Source organism: Scyliorhinus canicula, chromosome 17 (genome assembly GCF_902713615.1).
Source record: "Scyliorhinus canicula chromosome 17, sScyCan1.1, whole genome shotgun sequence".
NCBI classification, from domain to species: Eukaryota; Metazoa; Chordata; class Chondrichthyes; order Carcharhiniformes; family Scyliorhinidae; genus Scyliorhinus; species Scyliorhinus canicula.
This window is the reverse complement of record NC_052162.1, coordinates 88,362,168-88,389,786: the sequence shown is the minus strand read 5'-3', so window position 1 is coordinate 88,389,786 and position 27,619 is coordinate 88,362,168. Positions and strand designations below refer to the sequence as shown.

Here is a 27,619-nt window from a genome sequence, read left to right as displayed (position 1 = left end):
ATTCTCCCCTCCCGGAGGGGCTAGGAGCGGCGCTCCGTAACTCTCGGCCGTGGGGGCGTCGCGCCAAGAATGACGTGGCTGGCGCACCTAATGACATCAGCCGCGCATGCGCAGGTTGGCCGGCTCCAACCCGCGCATGCGCGGCTGATGTCATGACGCTGATGGCACGAACCCGCGCATGCGCGGTGGCCGTCTTTCCTCTCAGCCGCTCCGCAAGACATGGCGGCTTGATCTTGCGGGCCGGCGGAGGGGAAATAGTGCGTCCGATTTGGACACCGGCCCGACGATCGCGGGCCTGTCCCCTCCCGAGCACAGTCGTGGTGCTCTTTCCCCTGTACTCCCCCCACAAGCCCCAAACGGGCATATCTCACCCGTTTCACGATGGCAGCGACCAGGTATGGTTGCCACCGTCGTGAAACGGTCTCGAACGGCAGGCCGCTCGGCCCATCCGGGTCGGAGAATCACCGTTCGCCGTGAAAAACGGCGAGCGGCGATTCTTCCGAGCCGGGGGGGGGATCGCAGGGGGCGCCAGGGGGGCATGAAATTTGTCGGGGGGCCCTACTGCGATTCTCTCACCTGGTGTGGGGAGCGGAGAATCGCGCCCCATTTCTTTCAGATTTCATCTTACCTTTCTCCCTTTTTATTCACTTTTCTGTCCCTATATTTCAGTTGACTCTAATTCATCCGATTTCCTTGCCCACTTTTCCTTGCGTTCCGTTTCTTCTCATTTTGTTTCTTTATCTATGCAATGTCAGCCTTGGCTCCGTTGCTCACTTGCTTCTGACACAGGTTGTGGGTTCAAGCCCCACTGCAGGACTTGACCATGGAAAATGGTGCTGATACTGCAGGACAGTATCGAGGAAATGCTGCACTGTTAGAGGCGCTGGCTTTCAAATTAGGTGGTAAACTGAGGCCCTGTCTGCCTTTTGAAGTGAAAGTAAAAGATCCCACAACACAATTCTGAAAGAAGCTCTCTCCAGTGTTCTGGTGATGCACTATCAATTAGGATGAGACGAGAGTAGAATGTAATCGAGGCTTTATTACACAGAGATCTGTGGCCTCCTACAGCAGCTGATGAAATGGCTACTGTTCAGAGAGCATACAAATTTATGCTCCGCCTACTGGACAGAGCCAGCAGGCAGGGATCTACCCCCGTACCTGTAGTACAGGTGCCTTACCGTAATACCCATAAATAGAATATAATACAACGGTGGTGACTACCACATTCACCCCCTGTTAAAAATGAGTCCTGCGGGGGTTGTGGAAAACTATATACATACAGATTGGTTTTAAAATTACAGAGAAGGTTACAAATTTAGACGGTCGGGCGCCTTGATCTGTCGTTGAGAGCGCTGCATTGCTGGTAGTGAGTCAGGCGTCGGCTTAGTCTTCGGTGACTCCGGGAGTGTGTCAAAATCCTCTTCATCCCCGGGTGGGAGCAAGGGGAGGGTGGAGTGTCCCTGAGCGGGGGCTGTGGCGGGATGCGCCAGGGGGAAGGGAGGGTGGCGCCGGGGCAGAGGGGGGAGTGTGTGGGGACCCAGCTGGTGCCAGATGCCTGAGGGAGACTGTGTCTTGGTGGCCGTCGGGGTACACTACGTAGGCGTACTGCAGGTTTGCGTGGAGTAGCTGTACCCGCTCAACCAAAGGGTCCGCCTTGTGGGGCCGCAAGTGCTTACGGAGGAGAACGGGTACTGGAGCTGCCAGCCACGTTGGGAGCAAAACCCCGGAGGTGGGCTTCCTGGGGAAATGGGGGGTTTCGTTGGTCACGGTGCACAGGAGTGACCGAATGGAGTGAAGTGCGTCGGGGAGGACCTCCTGCCAGCGGGAGGTCGGGAGATTTCTGGGCCGTATGGCCAGCTGTGCGGCTCTCCAGACCGTCCCATTCTCCCACTCTACCTGCCCGTTTCCCCTGGGGTTGTAGCTGGTCGTCCTGCTCGAGGCAATGCCCCTGTTGAGCAGGTACTGGCGCAGCCCATCGCTCGTAAATGAGGATCCCCGGTCGCTGTGGACGTAGGCGGGGAAACCGAACAGCGCAAGGATGGTGTTGAGGGCTTTGATGACGGTGGCAGACGTCATATCAGGACATAGGATGGCGAAGGGGAATCTGGAATACTCGTCAACCACATTAAGAAAATACATGTTGCGGTCGGTGGAGAGGAGGGGCCCTTTGAAGTCCACGCTGAGGCGTTCAAAGAGGCGGGAGGCCTTCACCAGGTGCGCACGGTCTGGCTGATAGAAGTGCGGTTTACACCGCACAGACCTGGCAGTCTCTGGTGTTAGCCCTGACTTCCTCAATGGAGTAGTGCAGATTGCGGACCTTAATGAAGTGGTAAAAGCAGGGGACTCCTGGATGACAGAGATCGTCGGGCAGGGTCCAGAGTCGGTCCACTTGTGCGCTGGCACATATACCTCTGGACAGGGCATCAGGGGGCTCGTTGAGCTTACTGGGGCGATACAAAATCTCGTAGTTGTAGGTGGAGAGCTCGATCCTCCACCTCAAGATTTTATCATTTTTGATCTTACATGCTGTGTGTTGTTAAACATGAAGGCAACCGACCGTTGGGTCAGTGAGGAGAGTGAATCTCCTGCCGGCCAGGTAATGCCTCCAATGTCGCACAGCTTCAATGATCGCTTGGGTCTCCTTTTCGACGGAGGAGTTCTGAATTTCGGAAGCATGGAGGGTGCGGGAAAAGAATGCCACAGGTCTGCCTGCCTGGTTGAGGGTGGCGACCAGAGCGAAGTCTGATGCATCGCTCTCGACATGGAAGGGGAGCGTCGCGACGACCGCGTGCATCGCGGCCTTGGCGATGTCATCCTTGATACGGTTGAAGGCCTGGTGAGGCTCAGCCGTCAGTGGGAAAGCGGTGGATTGAATGAGTGGGCGGGCCTTTTCCGCATAGTTTGGGACCCACTGGGCGTAATCCGAAAAGAACCCCATGCATCATTTGAGGGCTTTGGGGCAGTGGGGGAGGGGGAGTTCCATGAGGGGGAGCATGCGATCCGGGTTGGGCCCTAGAACTCCATTCTGGACCACATAGCCGAGGATGGCTAATGGATCCGTGCTGAACACACACTTCTCCTTGTTGTAAGTTAGGTTGAGGAGTGTGGCGATGTGGAGAAATTTGGAAAGGTTAGCGTCGTGGTCCTGCTGGTTGTGGCCGCAGATGGTGACATTGTCCAGGTACGGGAAAGTGTTCCGGAGTCCTTACCGGTCAACCATTCGGTCTATCTCCCGTTGGAAGACCGAGATCCTGTTGGTGACGCCGAAGGGAACCCTAAGGAAATGGTAAAGGCGGCCGTCTGCTTCAAACACAGTGTATGGGAGTCCGCCTTACTAATGGGGAGCTGATGGTCGGCAGATTTCATGTCCACTGTCGTGGAGACCCGGTACTGTGCAATCTGATTGACCATATCAGATATGCGTGGGACAGGGTACGCATTGAGCTGCGTGTACCGATTGATGGTCTGACTGTAGTCAACGACCATCCTGTTTTTCTCCCCGGTTTTCACCACTACCACTTGGGCTCTCCAGGGGCTGTTGCTGGCCTCGATAATACCTTCCCGCAGCAGCCGCTGGACCTCAGGCCTGATGAAGGTCCTGTTCTGGGCGCTGTACTGTCTACTCCTGGTGGCAACGGGTTTGCAATCCGGGGTGAGGCTTGCAAAAAGGGAAGGCGAGTCGATGTTAAGGGTCGCGAGGCCGCAAACGGTAAGGAGTGGTAGGGTCCTGCCAAATTTCAGGATTAGGCTCTGGAGGTTGCACTGGAAGTCCAGGCCGAGTAGCAAGGCAGCGCAGAGGTTGGGGAGGACGTAGAGCTGGACGCCGCTGAACTCTACGCCCTGGCTGGTGAGGGTGTCGATGCAGTACCCCCGGATCACCACGGAGTGGGATCCGGAAGCCAGGGAGATTCTTTGGTTAGTGGGGTGTACCTCGAGGGAGCAGTGCCTTACCGTATCGGGGTGGATGAAGCGCTCAGTGCTCCCGGAGTCCAGAAGGCAGGATATTTCGTGCCCGTTGACCTTCACCTTTGTCGAAGCGGTTGCGAGTTTGTGCGGTCGAGACTGGTCGATCATGACCAAGGCGAGACGCAGCTGGTCATCGGCGGTTGCAGGCGATGAGCGGCCCGATGAGGTGCGCGATGGGCACGGGTCCTGAGGCTGGTAAGATGGCAGCGCCCGCGGGCCGCACGTGTCCTCGGATAGGCAAGATGGCGACGCCCATTGGTTCTGAGGCAAGCACGGAGGCGGCGCCCACGGGTCGCACGTGTTGTGAGTGGAGCACGGTGGCGGCGCCCACGGGTCGCACGTGGTCTGAGGAGAAGAAGATGGCGGCGCCCACTGGCCGCACGTGGGGGGTGCCGGGACAATAGCGGCTTGAGCGAGCCTGGCACATTGCAGCGAAATGTCCCTTCTTGCCACAGGCCTTGGAGAGCGCGCCGGACAGCGCTGCTGGGGGTGTTTTGTCTGTCCGCAGAAGTAGCACTTGGGTCCCCCAGGGTTGGTTGGCTGCCGCGACGCGCAGGCGTGGGGTTGGCTGAGGACAGTCGCTGATGGGGTCCACGATGGGGTGGCCGCTGGTGAGGTCCACAATGTACAGGGGGGTTGGGCCCTGCGGTCGGGGGCATAAGCCTGTACGTTGCGTGAGGCGACCGTGAGCGAGAGCGTTAGTTTCTCGGTCGCCGCAAGTTCCTTTAAAGTCCCTTTTAAGAGGCGCTGGCAGATGTAGTCAGACCCTATGCCCGTAACAAACGCGTCTCTCATTAGCAGGTTCGAATGTTCAGTGGCCGAAACGGCCTGGCAGTCACAGTCTCTCACCAGGGAGAGCAGGGCATGCCAGAAATCTTCCACAGACTCACAGGGAAGTTGATGCCGCGTGGGCTGGAGGTGCCTGGCGTAGATCTTGTTGGTCTGCTGAGTGTAATTCTCCTTCAGTAGCGCCATGGCCTCTGCATAGGTCGGCGCGTCCTGGACGAGGGGAAAAACTTTGGAGCTCAGCCGCGTGTACAGAATCTGGAGCTTCTATGCTTCTGAGATTGGGTCTGGTGCAGACCCGATATATGCTTCAAAACAAGCTAGCCAATGTCTGAAGTCCTTTTTGCCGTTGTCTGCTTGAGGATGCAGCTGCCAGTGATCCGGCTTGATGCGGAGGTCCATCTCTGAAAAATCTCTGTGTAATAAATTGATGCACTATCAATTACGAGAGGATGAGAGTAGAATGCAACCGAGGCTTTATTACACAGAGATCTGTGGCCTCCTACAGCAGCTGACGAAATGGCTGATGTTCGAAGAGCACACACATTTATACTCTGCCTACTGGGCGGAGCCAGCAGGCAGGGATCTACCCCCGTACCTGTAGTACAGGGGCCTTACCGTAATATCCATATATATACAATATAATACAACAGTGGTGACTACCACACCTGGCCAATATTTATCCCACAATTAACTCAATGAAAAGAGCTTAACTGAACAATATTTCACTTCTGTTTGTGGGAGTTTTCTGTGCGCGGATTTGTTGTTGCATTTCCTACATTGCAACAGTGACTATATTCCAGAAGTGTCTTGTTGACCAAAGCACTTTGTGATCATGAAGGGCACTCGTCATGTTTTAAGATACAAAAGCAAAAAGAATCATTTTGAGCAATCAAAGTATCAAATCAAATCATGATAACCCATTTGTACTTTTAAGGCTTTTAAGTAGTTCCTATTTTTTAGGCCGCACTTTGGACACAGAAGATGACATTAATTTCAAACTGGCAGATCTGGCCAAATAGGAACATCTTTGTATCCAGAATTAAGACTGAGCACACTCCCTTTCTCCCCCATTGTGCAGACCAGTAAAGTCTGTAAAATGCAATTTACCCTCTGCCAACCATTACCTACTCACATGGTTGACACACCATCCTCCTCCAAAACCTCTCCGGTTGTGTGGGAACGCACTCAGCTACTTCATTGCTCATATATCTAATTAGAACCAAAGAATCACAGACTCCACATGGATACTGGTGTTCCCCAAGGATTTTGGCCCCTCCTATTTTTTCAAGCAAATGCTGCCTCTCAGCAATCTCATTCAAAGACACGGCTAGTTTTCACATATACAGTGAAAGTACCCAGCTGTGCTGCACCAGTAATCTCGAAATGGATAGACTGCATGTCTGAAATCCAGTGCAGGATGATCAGCAATTTACTCCAATTAAATATTGGATCCATTCTGACTTATTCTTACCGATGAAACACATAGCTGATATTTGTCAAAGTTACATCCTCAAGGGAGAAGCTGAAAGGTTTCTTTTCATGAAATGCCAGTTTTTATTATTTTGCCATTTTAATGAAATTCTTCCTTCAGCAAAAAGTCTCACAGGACAATAAAATCCTTCAATATTGCAGAGGAAAGATTCAAAGGAGACATGTCACAGGGCAAAAAATATTTCTCAGTCAAGGTGAAACATCGGATTGAAATGTTTCAGTGTTTCCTTTTACAAAAGCAAATAACACTGAACAGCTCTCAAATTCTATCATGCACTCTGAAGAACATGAAAGGAAAACATCTTAAAAATGATTTGGTATGGCCAATAATGAAGGTTGCTTTGTGACTTTCAGTGAATCGCAGGTCTCATTTGCCACAATCCATTCTGACAGAGAACGGTAGCATTAGTGGCAGCATTATTGGATTCGTAATCCAGAGGCAAATTTGGAAGAATGGTGCAGAGATAGGAATTGAAATCCCATGGCAGCTGGGATTATTTAATTAATCTGCAATAAAAAGCCAGCTCTGGAATGATGATTATGAAACTACAGAACTACATGCATTCTAAAGAGGGGAAGCATGTGTGATAGAGATAAGCAATTTCTCCCATCTAATGCATCAGATCAAAGCTCTGCAGTCTTGTCACACAGGGCAGTGAACAAAATAATGGAAATGTTGTCAACGGCACTATCAGGCGACATGTCCTTATTAACAATCTGCTCACCAATGCTCAGTTCGGGTTACACCAGAGCCCCTTGACACCTGACCTCATTACAGTCTTAGTGCAAACATGGACATAGGACTGAATCCATGCAGTAAGGTGAAAGTAACTACCCGTAAAGTTGAGACAGCATGTGACTATGTGTGGTCATCCCAAACAATATTAAAGTCAGTGGGGATTGGGAAAAACCTTCCACTGTCCAGAATCTTACCTAGCATAAAGGAATATAGCTGTGGTTATTGGAGGCTAATTATCTTGTCCTCAGTGCAAGAGTTCCTGAGCCCATTCAACTTCAGTTGCTTTATCAACAACTCTCCTTCCATCATAAGGTCAGAAATGGGGATGTTCAATGTTCATTACATCGTGTTCAATACCATTTTCAACTTCACAGATACTAAAGGATTCCATGTTCACAAGAAGCTATACACTGACAACATTCAGGCTTAGATTGATATGTGACAGGGAACATCACTCAAGAAACTTAACTCCATGAAGCAGCCTGCTTAATTGGCACCCCCACCACCACATTAAACATTCACTCTCTTCACCACCAGCACACAATCTACAAGGATACCTGCAGCAACTCACAAAACATTCTTCGACGGCACCTTCCAAACCAATCACTACCAACACTTGAAAGGGCAGCCGACCCATGGCAACGTCACTGCCATATTTCACTCCAAGCTTTGCATCATCCTGACTTGGAACTACATAACCATCCTTCACTGTTCCCTTCCAGCACGGTAGCATTACGGATAGCACAATCGCTTCACAGCTCCAGGGTCCCAGGTTCGATTCCGGCTTGGGTCACTGTCTGTGTGGAGTCTGCACATCCTCCCCGTGTGTGCGTGGGTTTCCTCCGGGTGCTCCGGTTTCCTCTCACAGTCCAAAGATGTGCAGGTTAGGTGGATTGGCCATGCTAAATTGCCCTTAGTCTCCAAAATTGTCCTTAGTGTTGGGTAGGGTTACTGGGTTTTGGGGATAGGGTGGAGGTGTTGACCTTGGGTAGGATGCTCTTTCCAAGAGCCGGTGCAGACTCGATAGGCCGAATAGCCTCCTTCTGCACTGTAAATTCTGTCTAAACAAGAACCTGCACCACATGGACTGCAGTGTATCAAGAAGGTGGTTCATCACTCTCTGCTCAAGGGCAATGAGGGATAGAATAGAACCCCTACAGTGCAGAATGAGGCCATTTAGCCTGTACTGGCCCTTGGAAAGAGCACCCTACTTAAGTCCTCACCACCACCCTATCCCCGTAACCCAGTAACCCCACCAAACCTTTTGGACACTAAGGGGCAATTTAGCATGGCCAATCCACCTAACCTGCACATCTTTGGACTATAGGAGGTAACCGGGGTCCCTGAGGAAATCCTCTCAGACACGGGGAGAAAGGGCACACTTCACCCAAGGCCAGAATTGTACCTGGGTTCCTGGCTCTGTGAGGCAGTAATGCGAACATGTTGGGCTTGCCAGTAAATCTTACATTCCATGAATGAATATAAAGCAAAAAGTCCAAAGGCAATGTCTTCATCCATCAGCAATATAAATGAGAAGGTTTTGAATTTGAATGTAAATCTTAGCTGAGCTCAAATGGTATAGTAAAGGAGGGGAGACCCATGGGGTGGAGTTTTCTAATTTTTATTCTTTCATGGCATAGGCATCACTGGAAAGGTCAGTCTTTGTTCCCCGTCCCTACTTATCCTTTAATGGAGTGGCTTGCTGGGCCAATCCAGAGGGCAGTTAAGAGTCAACAACATTGCTGCAAGTTTGGAGTCCCATATATAGACCAGACCAGGTAAGGTCACCAGAGTTCCTTCCCTAAAAGGAAAAGACGTGCTTTTACAAAAGTTGATATATGGTCACCATTACTGAAAATAGCTTTCAACTCCACAATTATAAATTGAATTTAAATTCCACCAGCTGTTGTGGGATTTGAACCCATGTCCCCAGAGCCTTGGCCTCTGGATTGCTAGTCCAGTGATATTACCATTACAATGACAAGCCCGATGTTTATAAACATCTAGCTATGATTGACAGGTCATCACCACATCAAAAGCAGTTAAGTATATTCGGCTGAGAGAAAGAGGAAATGAAAGCACTTACCTCCTAGATGTTTAGAAACATTGTGGTTAGATTTACAGCAGGGTCCTTGAGAGTCATTCAAGTGTGAAGGGAAATTAAAATAATCAATCCAGACACCTGACTGCCTGGATTCTCGTACCCTGTCAATTACAGCCTAATTAAAGCTATTTATCTTTGAAAGTGAATAGAAGTCTCACAGATCAATGAACCTGATGGTGGTTAACGCCTTGTGATATGTTTTTCTATTTCTATGAAAGAATAGCTACTGCTTTCTACACCTCTGTCTGAGGCAGCAGATGTAAGGGACAGGTAAGTGAAAAAGCAGTGAATTTTCAGTGTTTATGCCTGGACTGCTCTTTAGCTTCCAGATAGGGGTGACTGATTGGGGGAGGGGGGTGGGAGGGGAGAGTTCTGATATGGGGGGGGTCTCTGATTGGGGAGGTCTCTGATGGGGGGGCTGATAGTGGGGTTCTGTGAGGGGCAGATGGTGGATAAATGGTGTTTGTTCACACCTGCTTGTTATACACTGGTTTCTCCACACCTCCATGTTTCAAGCTCACAGACACCAAATCTGGCAGTATCATTGAATATGAGTTCCAGTAAATACTCAAATAATAGGAGGTGCAAGTACATATTTTGTATTCAGCATACCTATTCAAGGAAGGGCACGACGTCCGAGGTAATTTGCATTTTAAGAACTTTCCAGAGACTGGAGTTAATTCTTTCAGCAGAAATCACAAAAGGGCACCTGATCTTTGTTGGGCATCTTTGCAGCACACTGTCCACTTTTTGTAAAGGAAAAGTCCATTTTAAAGAGTCCACATTGAACAAAGTTCATATCATGAAAGTTATGAATATGATGATTCTATGATTCCTCTGCATGACATATTTAATGCATTTCTAAGATTTTATAAAATTAGGATACAGTGATTCCTTACACCTCCTTATCGATGTTAAAGTGGATACAACTGATGGCCTTGGAAAACATGGCATCAGTCGCCGAGGAGACACGCATGTGGTTCGCTGATTGTTAAATCCTGCAGCTGCGTCTAATTCTGGGTGCCACGCTTTATGAAAAATGTGAAGCCATTGAAGAGGGTGCAGGACATCCGGTTGCGGTGATGCGGAGCTAAGCCGCACGTTCGGTAGCTCCCGCTATTTTCGGTCTTTTGGGCTCTTTTAAGGGCCCGTTGTGGTGCTGGTTGGACTTTTCCCGGTGTGGGAACACATCCACTGCGCTTTTCTGCTGGTGGATGGACTGGACTAGGAGCGCAGCGGTTAAAAAATCGGCTTTGGAGCAGAGAAAGGTGCGAGGCAGGAGAAACAAGATGGCGGCGGGCGGGGAGCCGGCAGCGTGGCAGCAGTGGGCGCAGGAGCAGCAGGAGCTGCTTCAGCGCTGCTTCAGAGAGCTGAAGGCTGAGCTTTTGGAACCATTTAAGGCCTCGCTGGACAAGTTCACGGCGACTCAGACGGCCCAGGGAGTCGTGGTCCGGGAGCTACGGCAAAAGGCCTCAGAGAGCGAGGAGGAAATCCTAGGCCTGGCAGTGAAGGTGGAGTCGCATGAGGCGCTCCACAAGAAATGGCAAGCGAGGCTGGAGGCAATGGAGAATCGCTCCCGTCGGAAGAACTTGCGGTTCCTGGGCCTCCTGGAGGGGCTGGAATGTTCGGACTTGGGGGCCTATGTGGCGGTGATGTTAAACTCGCTCATGGGCACGGGGTCATTCCAGGGGCCCTTGGAACTGGAGGGTGTCCATCAAGTGCTGATGAGGAAGCCCAAGCCGAATGAGCCGCCCAGGACGGTGCTGGTCCGTTTTCACCACTTCGTTGACCGTCAGTGTGTGCTGAGATGGGCGAAGAAGGAGAGGAGCAGCAAGTGGGAGAATGCAGAGATTCGGATTTATCAGGACTGGGGTGCGAGGGGGCAAAGAGAAGGGCTGGTTTTAATCGCACAAAGGCAGTGCTTCACAAGAAAGGGGTGAAGTTTGGCCTGTTACAGCCGGCACGCCTCTGGGTCACTTACAAAGACCGCCAGCTCTACTTCGATTCCCCGGAGGATGCCTGGACCTTTGTCCAGGCTGAGAATTTGGACTCGAACTGAGGACTGGGGGGCTGGGGTCTGATGTACATAGTCCGGAGGCTTTGTCCTCCATGGTATCCTTTAGTTTTTCTGGTTGTGGTTGTTAATGTCTTTTTGCCTTTTTTTTGCTTTTTCGCGTTTTTGGGCTCTTATTTATTCATTTTGGTGCTTTCTTGTTTTTTCACTGGTGGAGGGCTGGTGAGCTGTTCGCGGGCCCGCTGGGTCACGCGCTCTTCTTTTTCCCGCGTGTCGGGTCTGGGGGGCGGGATCTGAGATGGGAGCGCGGGCTTTCTTCCAGAGCTGGAGGAGTAGTGGGCGGGACTGGCACTGGGTGGGGGGAGTGGTGGTTGTGTTGTACTGGGGAGGGTCATTGGGGTGGCGGGAGCAGCCGGGGTCAGCAGGAGTCGGCTGACTTACGGAAGTACGATGGAAGGGATTACGCAGCTAGGGGGTGGGGGGTGGGTGGGGGCATCGGGGGGGCGGGGGGGGGAATAGGGGGGAGGTACCGGGTTGCTGCTGGAGGGGAACTGCTGGCGATAGGGGGAGTTGGGAGGAGGGTCTGCCACCATGGGGAACGGGCCTGGGGGGTTTTGCGGGAACGTGGTGAGCCAAGGGAGAGCTATGGCTGACCGGCGCAGAGGGTGGGGGAGGACTCCCCCGATTCGGCTGGCCACATGGAATGTGAGGGGGTTGAATGGGCCGGCGAAGCGGTCCTGGGTCTTGGCGCACTTAAAGGGGCTGGGTGCGGACGTAGCCATGCTCCAGGAGACACACCTTAAGGTGGCGGACCAGGTGAGGCTGAGAAGAGGTTGGATTGGGCAGGTGTTCCACTCGGGGCTAGATGTGAAGAATCGAGGGGTGGCAATTTTAGTTGGTAAGAGCTTGTCGTTTGTGGCGTCGAGTGTGGTGGCAGATAGCTGTGGCAGATACGTAATGGTGAGTGGTAGGCTTCAAGGGGAGCGGGTGGTTCTGGTTAATGTGTACGCCCCCAATTGGGACGATGCAGGATTCATGCGGCGAATGTTGAGCCGGATTCCGGACCTGGAGACGGGGGCTTGATCTTGGGAGGGGATTTTAATACGGTGCTGGACCCAGCTCTGGATCGTTCGAGGTCTAAGACGGGCAAGGGGCCTGCGGCGGCCACAGTGCTGAGGGGGTTTATGGATCAGATGGGTGGGGAAGATCCTTGGAGGTTTCTGAGGCCGGGAGGTAGGGAGTTCTCCTTTTTCTCCCATGTCCACAAGGCTTATTCCCAAAATGAATTTTTTGTACTCAGCAGGGCGCTAATCCCGAGAGTGGTGAGGGCGGAGTATTCGGCGATAGTTATGTCGGACCACGCTCCGCATTTGGTGGACCTGGAGCTGGGGGAGGGGAAGGATCAGCGCCCGCTGTGGAGGCTAGATGTGGGACTTCTGTCAGAGGAGGAAGTATGTGGGCGGGTCCATAGGTGCATAGAGGGGTATTTGGAAGCTGATGATAATGGGGAGGCGCAAGTTGGGGTGGTCTGGGAAGCGTTGAAGGCGGTGGTTAGAGGGGAGCTGATATTTATTCGAGCGCACAGGGAGAGGGGGGAAGAGGGCTGAGAGGGAGAGGTTGGTGGAAGAAATGGTAAGGGTGGACAGGAGGTATGCAGATGTCCCGGACGAGGGGCTTTTGAGGAAGCGTCGTAGGCTCCTTGCGGAGTTCGATATACTGACCACCCGGAAGGCGGAGGCGCAGTGGAGGAGGGCACAGGGAGCGGCATACGAGTACGGGGAGAAGGCAAGTCGGATGCTGGCCCACCAGCTCCGGAAGTGGGAGGCAGCGAGAGAGATAGGGGGAGTTAGGGATGTAGGAGGGAACCTGGTGCGGGGTGCTAGGGACATTAATCGGGTGTTCAGGTCCTTCTACGAGGAGCTGTACCGGTCAGTGCCCCCTAGGGAGGGGGACGGGATGGACCACTTTCTGGACAAGCTGGAGTTCCCAAGAGTGGAGGAGGAGCGGGTGGAGGATCTGGAGGCCCCAATCGAGTTGGAGGAGCTGATTGAGGCACTGGGAAGCATGCAGACAGGGAAAGCACCGGGACCTGATGGGTTTCTGGTGGAGTTTTATAAGAAGTTCTCAGACCTGCTGGGCCCGCTGTTAGTGAGGACCCTGAATGAGGCGAGGGAGGGGGGGGCTTTGCCCCCGACGATGTCCAGGGCAATAATTTCACTGATTCTGAAGCGGGATAAGGACCCCCTCCAGTGTGGGTCTTACAGGCCGATCTCGCTCCTCAACATGGACGCAAAGTTGTTGGCTCTGATACTGTCCAGGAGGGTGGAAGATGTGGTCCCGTAGGTTATCCACAAGGACCAGACGGGGTTTGTGAAGGGGTGGCAGCTTGGGAAGTTTGGGGATTTTTCGGGCTATAAGCTCAATGTGGGAAAGAGTGAGTTGTTTTTGCTGCACTTCGGGGACCAGGAGAGGGAGATAGGAGAGCTCCCGTTGAAGAGGGCGGAGAGGAGCTTTAGATATCTGGATGCCGAGATAGCCAGGAGCTGGGGGCCCTTCATAGGCTAAACTTTTTGAGGCTGGTGGAACAGATGGAGGAGGAGATTAGGAGGTGGGATACGTTGCCACTCTCCTTGGCGGGCAGGGTCCAGTCGGTTAAGGTGACGGTGCTCCCGAGGTTTTTGTTTCTCTTCCAGTGTCTCCCCATCTTGATCCCGAAGGCTTTTTTTAGGAGGGTGAATAAGAGTATTCTGGGGTTCGTGTGGGCGCGGAAGGCCCCGAGAGTGAGGAGGGTATTCTTGGAGTGAGGCAGGGAGGTAGGCGGTTTAGCGTTGCCCAACCTGTGTGGGTACTACTGGGCTGCAAATCTGGCAATGATCCGTAGGCGGTTGATGGAGGGGGAGGAATGGAAGAGGATGGAGGTGGCGTCCTGTGTGGGCACGACTTTGGAGGCACTGGTGACAGCCCCGCTCCCACTCCCCCCGGCAAGGTATTCTACGAGTCCAGTAGTGGTGGCTTCCCTCAAAATTTGGGGCCAGTGGGGCGGCATAGGAGGGAAGTGAAGGCCTCAGTGTGGGCCCCGATACGGGCCAACCATCGGTTTGCACCAGGGAGAATGGATGGTGGGTTTTTGAGTTGGTATACGGCAAGTATCAGGCGGGTGGAGGAACCTCTTCCTCGACGGGAAGTTTGCGACTTTAGAGGAGTTGGAGGGGAAGTGGGGTCTTCCTCCCGGGAATACTTTCAGGTATATGTAGGTTAGGGCATTTGTTAGGCGGCAGGTGGCGGAGTTTCCGCTACTGCCGCCTAGGGGGGTGCAGGATAGGGTGCTCTCGGGGACGTGGGTCGGTGAGGGGAGAATCTCGGCAATTTATCAGGTGATGCAGGAGGGGGAGGTGGCCTCGGTGGAGGAGCTGAAAGTGAAGTGGGAGGAGGAGCTGGGGGAGGAGATCGACGAGGGGACGTGGGAAGACATCCTGGTAAGGGTGAATTTGTCCTCCTCTTGCGCTCGGTTCAGCTTAATTCGGCTGAAGGTGCTGCATAGGGCGCATATGACTGGGACCAGGTTGAGCCGATTCTTTGGGGGTGAGGACAGGTGTGGGAGGTGTCTGGGAGGCCCAGCGAACCACACCCATATGTTCTGGCCGTGTCTGGCTTTTTAGGGTTTCTGGAAGGAGGTGGCGTGGTTCCTGTCCAGGGTGGTTGGCTCCAGGGTGGAACCGGGCTGGGGGCTCACTATTTTTGGGGAGGCGTCGAAGCCGGGAGTGCAGGCGGCAAGAGAGGCTGGTATTCTGGCCTCTGCGTCCCTAGTAGCCCGGTGCAGGATCGTGTTGCAGTGGAGGCCCCCGAGCCCGGAATCCTGGATCAGCGACATGGCTGGGTTCATTAAACTGGAGAGGGTCAAGTTTGCCCTGAGTTGGGCGGTGCAGGGGTTTTTTTCGGCAGTGGCAGCCTTTTCTTGATTTCCTGGCGGAGTGTTAGAGGTTGGTCAACATCAGCAGCAACCCGGGGGGGGGGGGGGGGGGGGGGGGGGTTTGAGGGAGGGGGGGCTACCAGTCTGTTTAGGGGGTTTGTTTTGTAACTATGGGTTTGTTACTTTTTTGTTTTTCTTTCTCTTTGTGTTGTTAATTTATTGCTTTGTATGGGGTGGGGAGAGCCTTTTGTTTTTGTTTTGTTTATCTTATTGTTGGGAGAAAATTTGTTGTTGGAAAATTTGAATAAAAATCGTTTTTAAAATAAGAAGAGGGTGCAGGAAAAATTCACGAGGATGGTTCCAGGGATGAGGAACTTCAGTCATGAAGATAGATTGGAGAAGCTGAGACTGCTTTCCTTGGAGAAGAGAAGGCTGAGAGCAGATTTGTTAGAGGTATTCACAATCATGCGAGGTCTGGACAGAGTAGAAAGGGAGAAAGTGTTCCTACTCTTGAAAGGATCGGGAACGAGAAGGCACAGATTTAAAGTAATTTTCAACAGAAGCAATAACAACATGAGGCAAGACTTCTTTATACAGCAATTTGTTAAGGTGAGGAATGCACTGCCTGAAAGTGTGGTGAAGGCAGGTTCAATCGGGGGATTCAAAAAGGAATTAGGTTGTTATTTGAATAGGAAGAATGTGCAAAGTTACAGGCTGAAGATGAGGGGTGGCGCTCGGATGATTGCGCATTGGAGGAACTGGTGCAGACACGATGGGCCTCCTTCTTCGCCGTAATAATTGTGTGAATGATCAGAAACATCAGGTTCATTTTGTTGTTGGTGGTGGAATAACTATTGGCCAGGATACTGGGGAGAACTTCCCTACAACTTTCTGGCTCAGAGGCAAGAGTCCTAATAGTTGAGCCACAAGTGTAATTGGCAATGTGCTGTGGGAGAGGAGGCTATGCCGGGTGGGGTGGGGGGTAAGTTCCAGACACATATATATAGAGACAAAGTCGAAGATGCAAGATGAATGCAAGCTGCATTCAAAGTATCGTCTTGCATCTTTGACTTTGTCTATATCTATGTTTCTGGAACCTACCTCTTCATTCATCAGTGCTCCGAAAGCTAGTGATTCAAAATAAACCTGTTGGACTTTACCTGGCGTTGTAAGACTTCTTACAATGTATTTGATACTTTAACAGATACTTCCACGAACAAACTCATTCCAAAAAGAGGGGCTGGTTTAGCCCAGGGTTAAATCACTGGCTTTGAAAGCAGACCAAGGCAGGCCAGCAGTAGGTTCAATTCCCGTACCAGCCTCCCCGAACAGGTGCCGGAATGTGGCGACTAGGGGCTTTCCACAGTAATTTGATTTTGAAGCCCACTTGTGACAATAAACAATTTTAATTTCATTAATTATCATCTATCTGATTGACCTGCTTAGCATTAAACAAAATGACAGTTATATTGAACACCTAACTGGGCTACATGTAGGATAACAGATTGACAGTTAACAGCAGTACCTCAAGCAAATGATTCTGATGGCATCATAAACCTTTTTAGAAAGTTTGAAAAGCCGTGACACTAAATTGTTACTTTGAACTCACTGACAGACATTCAACATTCATTGAGCTATCTAGGTGACTGCTTAATCTCTGGTTCATGACTTATATGCTTGTTAAAGATCATTTGTACTTGTTTTTACACTCAAGGTGAAGGATGTTGGTGAGGGAGATTTCAGGCATTCAAGTGTCAAGGTCAAGCACTCCCTAGTCAGCTGCAGCAAAGACAAATAAAGAGTAAAGCTCATGTCACTGTCCATCAATAATGTGCCCAGCCCTGACCTCCAGAGCACCCCCTACTGTGGTGCTTATTTCCTGAGCAGCGATGCCAACTAATACCAAGTTAGGCAGATTCATTCTGAAAGCTCAAATTATTTCACAGATCCTTCCAACCAGCAGATAAAGAAAATCATCCCATTTCTCTGCCAAGATCTAAACACAGAGGTAAAAGGCTAATATTCTGTCTCACCTAGTTATTCAAATTATGCTATGGTCTGCACATTCAGGGCAGAAGAGGTAATTGATACAGATGCTGAAGGAGCTGACACAATAATAATGCATTCATCTTCAGCACTGTTGCTGAAATGAAATTCACCATAGTCCCCAAGGACCATAGGCTTCTCTCCCCTTTGAGGGAAAGAGCTGGCTAGTGGTGATTTAGCCAGAGGGTCATCATACCCGAGGCAAGGGGCAAGGTTGAGAAGGCAGGGCCTTTCTGACTAACCTCAGCCTGTCAAGGACTTGAACCCGCGCTGTTGGCAACGCTCAGCATCACAAACCAGCCATCCAGCCAACAGAACCTACCTACCACCATCATATTAGTCATGAATATGGCACATAGTTTGGGTGTTATTAAGGGCCCCTGAAACAAAGTAAACCACCCTCTCCAAAGGATGGAAATTGTTATTACTGATATTATTAGAAGAATACTTGCATTGCGCAACTCAAATTCCTCCTTTGAGGAGGAACTTTGCAGGGTAAGGAAGGAGAGAGCTTTCAGTATTGTGAAACTGCAAAAGGACATTGGAATTCCATAGACTTGACTGAGGATCAGCATGAGATTCACCATATTCATACAAAGGTCATTGTACACAAGCAACGGGATATGTTAATTCCAATATATTAAAACGCATAGGGAATTTGTTTATAACTAAGTATGCCATCATCATCAGCGGACAATCACTGCTACAACTCACCATCAACTTCTCAGGGCATCGAGGGATGGGCAATGCAGTGTTTCCCACATCCAAGATAATGCAACATAAAAACAACAATATGAGAATCTATAATTTAATAATATATTATATAAAACATATTTTCTATGGGCTGAAAACTCCGTTTGGGAGTCAAAGAGTGTGGTTTAGTCAAAAGGTTTCTATGGGCGCGATTCTCCAGAAAGATTCCTAAGTGTGGTAGCGAGCGGGAATTGCCACGAGATTCCCAGCACTAGGCCCAGTGAGGCGGGCAACACAATTCAATGTTAATTGGTCCACTTAACGAGGCTTCATAGGCCTCTTGCCGCAAATGAAGGCTCACCAACTGATTCACCGGGACCACGCTCGCTAGCCCCTAGCTAACAAGGTCGTACAGCACTTAAGCTGCACTTGCTCAGCCAACCCCAGCCAGCTCACAACAATGCCGCTGTTCTCACGAGGGTCCCGAAGGATGAGCTATAGGGCAGCCAGCGCTGCCTGGGATGGGGTGATGGCAGCTGTGAGCAGGAGGACTGGCCTCCAGTGCCGAAAAATGGTCAACGGCCATCACCGGGCATCACTAGTGAGTAGCCACCAACGCCCCCCCCCCCCCCACTTTCCTTCCCCAAGGGAGCATCCAAACTCCCCATGCAACCCCCAAACCTCCATTCACCCCGCTCCCCTTCAGCTCCCCCCCCCCCCCCACCAACTCTCCCTTCACACACACCCTCCCATTGTGAACCAAGCATGTGGTTAATGATGGCCTCGTGGTATATCAAGAAAAGCTCTCCCATAATCGTCGGGAGAGGCCTAAACTGGTGGAGGGGTGCCAGACATAAGAATCCTCACCTCCTTCGTGGATGGGCCCTGGAGGTGACTGGTGTGGCCAAGGACAGATCGGTTACCCACGCAGAGGCTGGCAGAGGCAAGGAACTACTGGGCTCCACCCAGAGGACCTGTCAAACAAGAGTTGTTATTGCCTTACTGATTGACTCATCCCTCCCACTGACCACATGTCCATTCTCCTGCAGGTCAGAGGGCTGGATCCCAGCCTGATGCTGAGCCTGAGGTGCCTGGAGCTGATAGGGAACTGCCGGGAAATTCAGAGGGACATTGGGTGGCGGCACCATTGGGAGAGTGGGGAATTGTAAAACACATGAAACGTCTTTGTGCACAACCATTATGACGGCTCTGTCACTTTCTTCCACAAAGCGGGCTGACCTCCGATCTCTTGGCCCATCTCTCCAGGCATCTCTCCCACCCCGAGGCTCCCACCCACCCTCCAGCCGTGGACATGTCCCCGAAGCTGTGTCCCATCCCCTGGGTGTTCGGCTGCTGTGTGTGTGGTGTTGCCTCTCGCAGTGTTTAAGCAGTGTCCAGGCATCAAGGTGTGACTGGGATACTAGGCAATGACTCCCACATACTACAAGGCCCGTCCACCCACAGGAATCCACTTGTGAAGTGCTCACTTAATATGACTGCCAATTCCTTTTAGCGAAAGCCTTCAGCTGCACAGCCAGAGGCCTCAACAGTTGGTGGACATTATGGGTGGTCGGTGAAGCAAACGGGCAGGGACAAGGGCTGCCTCCGGAATGGGGCTGCCTCCGGAATGGGTAAATTATGCTTAGATTGGCATGGTGGTGCCGCAAGCAGCTGCCTCCCAGGTGCCTCCCCATGCACCCACTCCTGCGGAGGGTCCCCACCCCCGCACTGAGCACTGGGGTGGCAAGTTCAGCATCCCCAGACTATTTGCCTGTGTTATGAGGGTTGCCAGAGGGGCGGCTCGAGTGCACTCCCACATCACCAGAGGCTTTCTCAACATTCACCGGACACAGTGAGCAGTCAGCAATGTGATCAGCCAGTAGCACCAGAGGGGTGTGTTTAAATCACATATTGCAGCAAAGGCGGTATGATCCAGGCCACCTCGATCCCGAGGGGAACACCCCGAATCCACAGACTTGGCACCAAGCTGTTCCCCGCTACTCCACACCCACCCCCTCCCTGGCAGCCATCCCACATCAAGCCCAACAATGTTTAAGAGTTTTTGAGAGCTTCCTTAGCCTGTCGCTCGCCCTAAACAGCCACGGAGCCTAGATCCCGCTTGTAAATCACCAAATCACACCCGCGTGACTTCCGCCCGAGACGGGTGGAGCTTTGCAGCCGGGTGGAGCATGAAGTGTCCAATGGTAATGAGATTAAAATCCATGCAAATGGCAGTTTTGCACGGACCCACCAGCACGGGACACAAACTTCACTAACGCTTCCAACAGGAGCATGGTGTCGGAATCGGCACTGGGCGCAAATCACAATTTGTCAGGCGTGCTATTCTCCACCCGATCGCCATTCTCACTGCCAGCAGTGGGAAGCGGAGAATTCAGCTCTGCATTGGCCACAATTATTAATATTGTTCTCAAACAAAATGAATGGAACAGGTAAATCAAAGGTCATCACATGCTCTATCACCAGTGGAAACAGCTCAAGCTTAGAAGAGCAAAGATGCACCAAGAGCTTGAAGTGAATGGCTTTTCACTGGGGATAATAAGTGCATAGATAATAATGCTGTTCTGAGTGGCAACCGGTATGGGAAAATTGGAGGAATGGTTGGATGGATACAGTAGTTAAGTGAGGGTCAGCAGTTTCATACCAGTCAATCTTCTCTGCTCCTATAATTCCTTCTGGAATTTTGTGCTGAAAAACAACCAAACAGCTCACACGGTTACCAGCAAATGCCTACATTAACATTTAACACTAGTTGACAGAATTTCAGTTTGTTCTCAGATTGGGGACAAAGTTGAGGGCTCAAACAAACTAAATCACAAGCAGTTGTGATTGAGAAATGATTTAACATTTTGCACCACATTTCTTGGTCCACCATTTAAAAAAAAAAGACATCAACCAATTTAAAACAAAGACATTGCCAAAGTTATAATAATGAAAGACCAATATTGTAGGAATACCACTGTATCACCAGTAACTTGAATTTCACAGTATCTTTCTTTGTAGCACACATACACATGCCCACAAAAAAAATCAAAACAGCCCATTGTGCTGCCTCATATAACCATTACAACAGGCTCATTATGAATGTCTGCCCATCCATCAAAGTTCATCCCCCATGTTTTTGTGACAGTAGACAAGATCACATGAATTCACCAAGTCAAGACAGTAAAAATCTAGGGGAAAACCATAACGTTGTTCCAAAATACTGTATTGTAGTACAATGCATTTAGCAAATGCTACATGGGAGCAGAAAGGCTGTGTTTCTCAACTGTCACATTTACTACGCAGAGGTGTCAGTATACTATCACTTTAATACCCTTTGCAAATTTCAGATGCACGTGATGTCATAAAGCACCATGATTCAGCAGTCAGATCCCAATCAACCACCTTACATCCAGAGAAGCTAAGAGTTGAGGTGCCACTTTTCTCAGGGTACATGGAAAAGAGCAGTGGGGGATTTCTGCCAGCGTTCCCCACATGTGAAAACAGTGACAACAGTTGGAAATCTGGCAAAACCAGTCAAACAAGACCCTGTTCTGTGATTTTCCCCACCCCTCACCAATGATGAAATGTGGTTAACGCCCAGGTTGTGACCTGAAATAAATCTATTTTTATAAATTTACACCTACTTAAAGGGCTTCCCCACGATATACTCCCTCCCATGTTGTCGGTGAAGTTCACATATGCTTCTGCAAAATGCGAACGGGAATCAATAAGGGCAACCCACCCCACCCCACCCCCACAGATAAGGATGGCACTGCCAGGGAGACGTGCCCCGACACTGCCCTTAGCACTTCTCCCTGGCAGTGCCAGCCTAGCGATGCCAAGGATAGGCCCTCTGGAGATCTCCATTGGGGGGGATTTCCTTTATGTGTGTGTGTGGGGGCTGGGGTGTTCCCCTTAGGTGGGGGTGGAAAGGGGTGAGCCCGGTGCTTGTGTGTGTGTGTGTGGGGGGGGTGCTTGTGGGAAGGGGTGGGGTTCCCCATATACTTGGGCGGCTAGGTGTCACAGGGAGGGCAATATTTCTTTCAGCTCACATCAGGACTCCCTTTAAAAAAGGCTCCATCAGACCCCGTCCTGCCAGCAGGACAGCAAAAAACACGCCCCTAGATTTTCAATGTTCTGAAAGAAGGTTGGCTCTGCTTTCCGCTGTCTTCTCAAATTAAATATGGAATACCCAGCGGCAGAGGTCACTGGGTGTGCATTCAAAGAACGACAAATACAAGGGTATTTATTTATTTGCAACAGGTGCGGATAACAAGCAGCAGTGCACTGTTAGAAAAGTTTAATTGAGAATAATGTGCATAAAATTAGTCTTTTCCCTCCCCAAGGCTAAACATTATGCTTATTTTAGATTTAAGCATGTGTTGACTGCCTCTGGGTAAGTTAATACGGATCTGGATTTTGTAATTATATTAGATTATCATATATATTAGGGCTTGAGACATGAATTATGCTGCTATCTCATGTTGTCCCACCTCCACCAGATCTGCACTGCAGTAATTCAATGAATTTAGGCTGCAGTTGCTATGTTAATGGCTGCCATGTAAAGGATCGAATGTCTAGTGGCTGAAGGTATCCAGTAACTACAGGATCTATTTAATATAGAACTACTGTCTTGCACAGTACACATTGGTTGTAATAACAAAAAGCACATAAACGATGGGATTGATGAGCAAATTATGCCGCCTTCACCAGCTTAAAGAAGCAATACTACCAGAAGCTGAAATTAAAATAATTTACTTTCCTCTCTTGGTGAACCATGTCATTACTTCCTATTAGAATCAAATTAAATACATTTTTAATTGGAGCGCCCAAACAAAAACTGCAGTTATATAATTCGGTACCACATCTTCATAAACATGCCGTGGATACAACAAATTACTTTAATGTGCAGTCATCATTTATGTAGGTTAACAAATTTCGCTCAGCTAAGTCCCACGTACAACAATGAGGGAAAGCTCCGTTGAATGTGGAATACTGGCAAGAGCCAAATGTTGACTCAGATAAGGTTCCACTGGTGATGAGGCCCTGATTTTAACTGCCTCCACTCTGGTAAAAACCAGAGAGGTGAGCCAGTTATTGTCCGGCGGGAAGTGATTCAGCCATCGCGGTGCGTCCAGCTTCGCAAGAACCGATCGCGTGTCACCCAACTCACGGAGCCTGGCGCAATCTGAATCACACCCTCGCTGGCCATGATCCAGATAATGATATTTAAATGCACCATTAGGCTCATTTGAATATGCAGATGCCTATTCAGGCAGCGTCCGGGAGTCACCGACTGCACTGGCGAGGCCTCAACCGAGCGCCAATTAGTACTGCAGTGGAGACTAGTCGTGATGGCCATTAGAACCTCCTGGGTGGTCAGGGTCAGGGCAGGGCCGTACACTAGCACTCGCCCTGGCACCCGGGTGCCCTGGCAATGCCAACTGGGAAACCTGGAAGTGGCAACCTGACACTGCCAGGGAGCCCAATTGGCACTGCCTGGGTGCTGGGGCACTTCTCGCCGGTTGGCGGTGCCAGGTTGCCAGGTTGTCACTGGCAATTTCTGAAGGGAGCCGTTCTCATGAAAGGGGGTTGGGGGGGAGGCGGGGGGCAAAGGAAGGGTGGGAGCATCTAGTAGGGATATGAAAGGGCCTCCTAAAGGTTGGGGGACGTAGGGGGTGGTCCTGAAGAGGCGCCTGAAAGAGGGCCCTCTGTAACCCCTTTGAGGGGGCTTATGCCCATGACTGTGGGGGAGGGGGTGGTATTGCCCATGGGTGTGTGTGTGTGCGCGTGTGTGTGTGTGTAGAGGGAGGGGGGTGGGGGGGGGGGGGGGGGGGGGGAGGGGACCCTCAAGCTCACTGAGAGATTGGCGAACGCTTTGAAAATGGCATCCCGATTTCCGAGGAGCCGGTCTCACCAGTGAGTTCTGCTCCCCATTGCTAAAAAAATTCGAAGTGTGAGCGAAACTACCCAAGGCCTAGACCTGGATGCACCCAGCGTAGGTGCATCCAGGTCTGGATCTCACCCAAAAAGTTGGTAGACAACACCCTGCCAAACACGCCCAAAATGCCACTTAGGGATTTTTTGGGTTAAGCACGGCCAAAGCGTCTGTGAACCTGCTGGCTCCCAGTCACAGACTCTTCAACTGTGGCCTACTACTACCAGATGCTCACCCATCAGGTGATTTTGGCTAGGTATTAAGCTGGACTTTGCAAACATTTCTTTCTTTTTAAATTTAAAGTACCCAATTAATTTTTTCCAATTAAGGGGCATTTTAGCGCAGCCAATCCATCTACCCTGAACATCTTTGGGTTGTGGGGGCGAAACCTACGCAAACACGGGGAGAATGTGCAAACTCCATATGGACGGTGATTTAGGGTCGGGATTCTAACCTGGGACCTCGGCGCCGTGAGGCAGCATTGTGTTTTTTTAACAAACAATTTTATTGAGGTATTTTTTGGCATTGTAAAGAATTACAGATTACAGAAATATGTAAACAACAATGGAAAACCAACACTTCAACCAAACCATAGCGCAAATAACCGCTCCTCTCCCATAAACACTACCCGTCTATTTATCCCTCCTACTCTACTCTAACCTCCCCGCCCACCTCTGTCTCTCCCCCCCCCCCCACCCCCCCCCCCCCCCCCCCCCCGCCCCCTCCCCCCTGCTGACATTCAGTCTCCCGCGAAGAAGTCGTTGCATGATTGCCACCTTCGGGTGAACCCCAGTACAGATCCCCTCAAGGCGAACTTGATTTTTTCCATACCCAGAAAACTCGACATGTCCGAAAGCCATAGTTCAGTCTTCAGGGGTTTTGAGTCCGTCCAGGCCAACAGTATTCATCGCCGGGCTATCAGGGAAGTAAAGGCCATGACATCGGCCTCTTTCTCCTCCTGGACTCCGGGGTCTTCCGAAACCCCGAAAATTGCCACCTCTGAACTCATCACCACCCTTATTTCAGTACCCGGGACATGACATCCGCAAATCCCTCCCAGTACCCCCGAAGCTTAGGGCATTCCCAAAACATGTGTACGTGGTTCGCTGGTCCTCCCGCGCATCTCGCACACTTGTCCTCTACCCCAAAGAATTTGCTCATCCAAGCCACCGTCATGTGGGCCTGGTGAACGACCTTAAACTGAATCAGGCTGAGCCTGGCACATGTTGTGTTGAGTTTACCATACTCAGGGCTTCCGCCCATACCCTGTCCTCCATCTCCCGCCGAGTTCATCCTCCCATTTGAGTTTCAGTTCCTCCGTCTGGGACTCTTCCCCCTTCATGAGCACCTTGTAGATATCCGAGACTCTACCCTCGTCTCCTTCTCCTCTAGAGACTATTCTGTCCTGGATCCTTATTGGCGGGAGGCATGGGAAGGATGGGACCTGTCTGCGTATAAAGTCCTGCACCTGTAAGTACCTAAAGTAATTTCCCCTTACCAGCCCAAATTTCTCCTCCAACGCCCTCAAGCTCACAAAGCTCCCCTCCAGGAACATATCCTCACAGAACCCTCCTCAACCCCGCCTGCCGCCATGTTCGAAACCCTCCATCCATGTTCCCAGGGGCGAATCGATGGTTATCAAATATTGGAGCCCAGACCGACGTACCCACCTCCCCTACATGTTTCCTCCACTGGTCCCATGTCCGCAGGGCCACCCCCACTACCAGGCTGGTGGAGTACCTGGCCGGCGAAAGCGATAGGGGAGCCGTGACCAGGGCTGCCAAGCTGGTGACCCTGCAGGAAGCCGCCTCCACCCGCTCCCAAATAGACCCCGTACCCACCATCCATTTCCTTATCATGGCTACGTTAGCCGCCCAGTAATAGTTGATCAGATTTGGCAACGCCAGTCCCCTCTCGCTGCGGTTCCTTTCCAGCATCGCCTTCCTCACCCACGGGGATTTTCCCGCCCAGAGACAGCTCATAATAATTTTGCTGGTCCTTTTGAAGAAGGACTTCGGGATAAAGATCGGGAGGCACTGAAAAATGAACAGGAATCTTGGGAGGATGTCATCTTTACCGTCTGCACCCTCCCCGGAAGTGATAGCGGGGGTGCATCCCATCTCCGAAACTCCCTCTTCGTTTGTTCCACCACTCTAGCCAAATTTAACTTATGTAACCTGCCCCAGTCTCGTGCCACCTGTATCCCCAAGTACCGGAAACTTTCCCCAACCAGCCTAAATGGCAGCTCCTTCAGCCTATTCTACTGGCCCCTTGCCTGCACCACAAACATCTCACTCATGGCCATATTTAATTTCTACCCTGAGAACCGGCCAAACTTTCTCAGTGTTTCCAGTATATTGTCCATCCCGGCCAGTGGGTCCGACAGGTACAGGAGCAGGTCGTCCGCATAGAGGGAGACCTTGTGCTCCACCGCCCCCTCTAGTCATTCCCTTCCACCCCTTTGCAGCTCTCAGAGCAATCGCCAACGGTTCTATGGCCAGCACGAACAGCAACGGGGAGCGTGGGCATCCCTGTCTGGTCCCGCGATGTGGATTGAAATAATCTGACGTAGTCCTCTTTGTCCTTACGCTAGCTTTTGGGACCTGGTACAATAGTCTGACCTAATTAACCAGTCCCTCCCCGAACCCAAACCGTCCGAGTACCTCCAACAAATAGTCCCACTTCACCCAGTCAAAGGCCTTCTCAGCGTCAATTGCCACCACTACCTCCACCTCCTTGCCCGTCGGGGGCATCATAATCACATTAAGCAATCTTCTCAAGTTGACTGCCAGCTGTCTGCCTTGAACAAAGCCTGTTTGGTCGTCCCCAATCACCTCCGGTACAGAGTCCTCAATTCTAATCGCCAGGACCTTGGCCAGGAGCTTGGCATCCACATTGATTAGGGAGATTGGCCTGTAAGACCCGCAGGATTCCGGGTCCTTGTCCCGCTTTAATATCAGCGAGATGGTGGCCTGCGACATGGTCGGAGGTAGGGTGTGAGGCAGCAATGTTAACCACTGCGCCACCATGCTGCCCTTCAAACATTTATTTAAACAATGCCCTGTGCTGAGATTGGCAAGTCCTTCACATCCTCGGTCTTGCTGGTTTTGTTGGTCACTGCTGGGGCTCTACGCTCCAGGCTTTGGAATTCTCTGTTTCTGCCGGCAGCACACCCCCGCCCTCGGATTTCCCAGTGACATGGGGTGGCTTCAATATGAAATCCCATTGACAAGCGGCAAGAGTAGGGAATCCCGCCACCAGCAAATGGCGCACAGCCGAGAATCACTTGGTTGGGGGACTGGAGAACCAAGCCCAATATATGCTGCCGGTAAGTAACAGCTGTGGCTAAGTGTTAACATTTAGAAAGTTGTGAGTTCAAGACACGCTGCAAAGAATTGGGCTTCTAGGCTGCCCACAAAGCCAGAAATTGTCAGGTGCATTGCCAATGGTTTTTGGGTATGAAGTGGAAGCGAGTGTCAACATGCACTCCAAAAGTTCCACTTAATGAATAGCGTATTATTACTTTGAAAGCAAAAAAGAAAATGACATAACGAATGGCCACTAAATTTAATGAAATTATGGTTAACCGCATTTGCTTCACATCATGTCCAACCGCCAACTGCTGCCTTCGTTGCTTAGTAGCAGAGAAAGGCAAAAAAGAGATGGAACTGGAACTTACCAATGCACACAGCAGGTCAACTGCTTCCAAGATAAGTTCCTGATGGCCAATGCGAGTGACGCCTAATTCCTCAAGCTCTTGGTGCGTAATGTGCAAAAGCTGATCTCCATTGATCTTTTCCCTTTCAAAGTTCTTTATGTATTGTTGAAGGCAGTCGTCGAGCCCTGTACACAACATTGAAACAAAAAGAGAATGAGTACTACATTGATCAGAGTCATCCAGCACAGGAGGAGGCCTTTCTGCCAGC

General features: G+C 50.9%; 1 protein-coding gene across 6 annotated transcripts in view; it reads right to left on the bottom strand.

Moving 5' to 3' along the window:
* si:ch211-26b3.4 (connector enhancer of kinase suppressor of ras 2) overlaps positions 1–27,619 on the bottom strand; it is an 824,630-nt gene that overhangs the window by 714,797 nt on the left and 82,214 nt on the right. For all 6 annotated transcript variants that reach the window (XR_005457712.1, XR_005457711.1, XM_038775303.1 and 3 more), the window contains exon 2: positions 27,373–27,536. Coding sequence is in view for 4 of the 6 variants with exons in the window: in XM_038775303.1 (XP_038631231.1) it covers positions 27,373–27,536 (164 nt within the window). In the remaining 2 variants the exon portion in view is untranslated. The remainder of the gene's footprint in view (positions 1–27,372; positions 27,537–27,619) is intronic.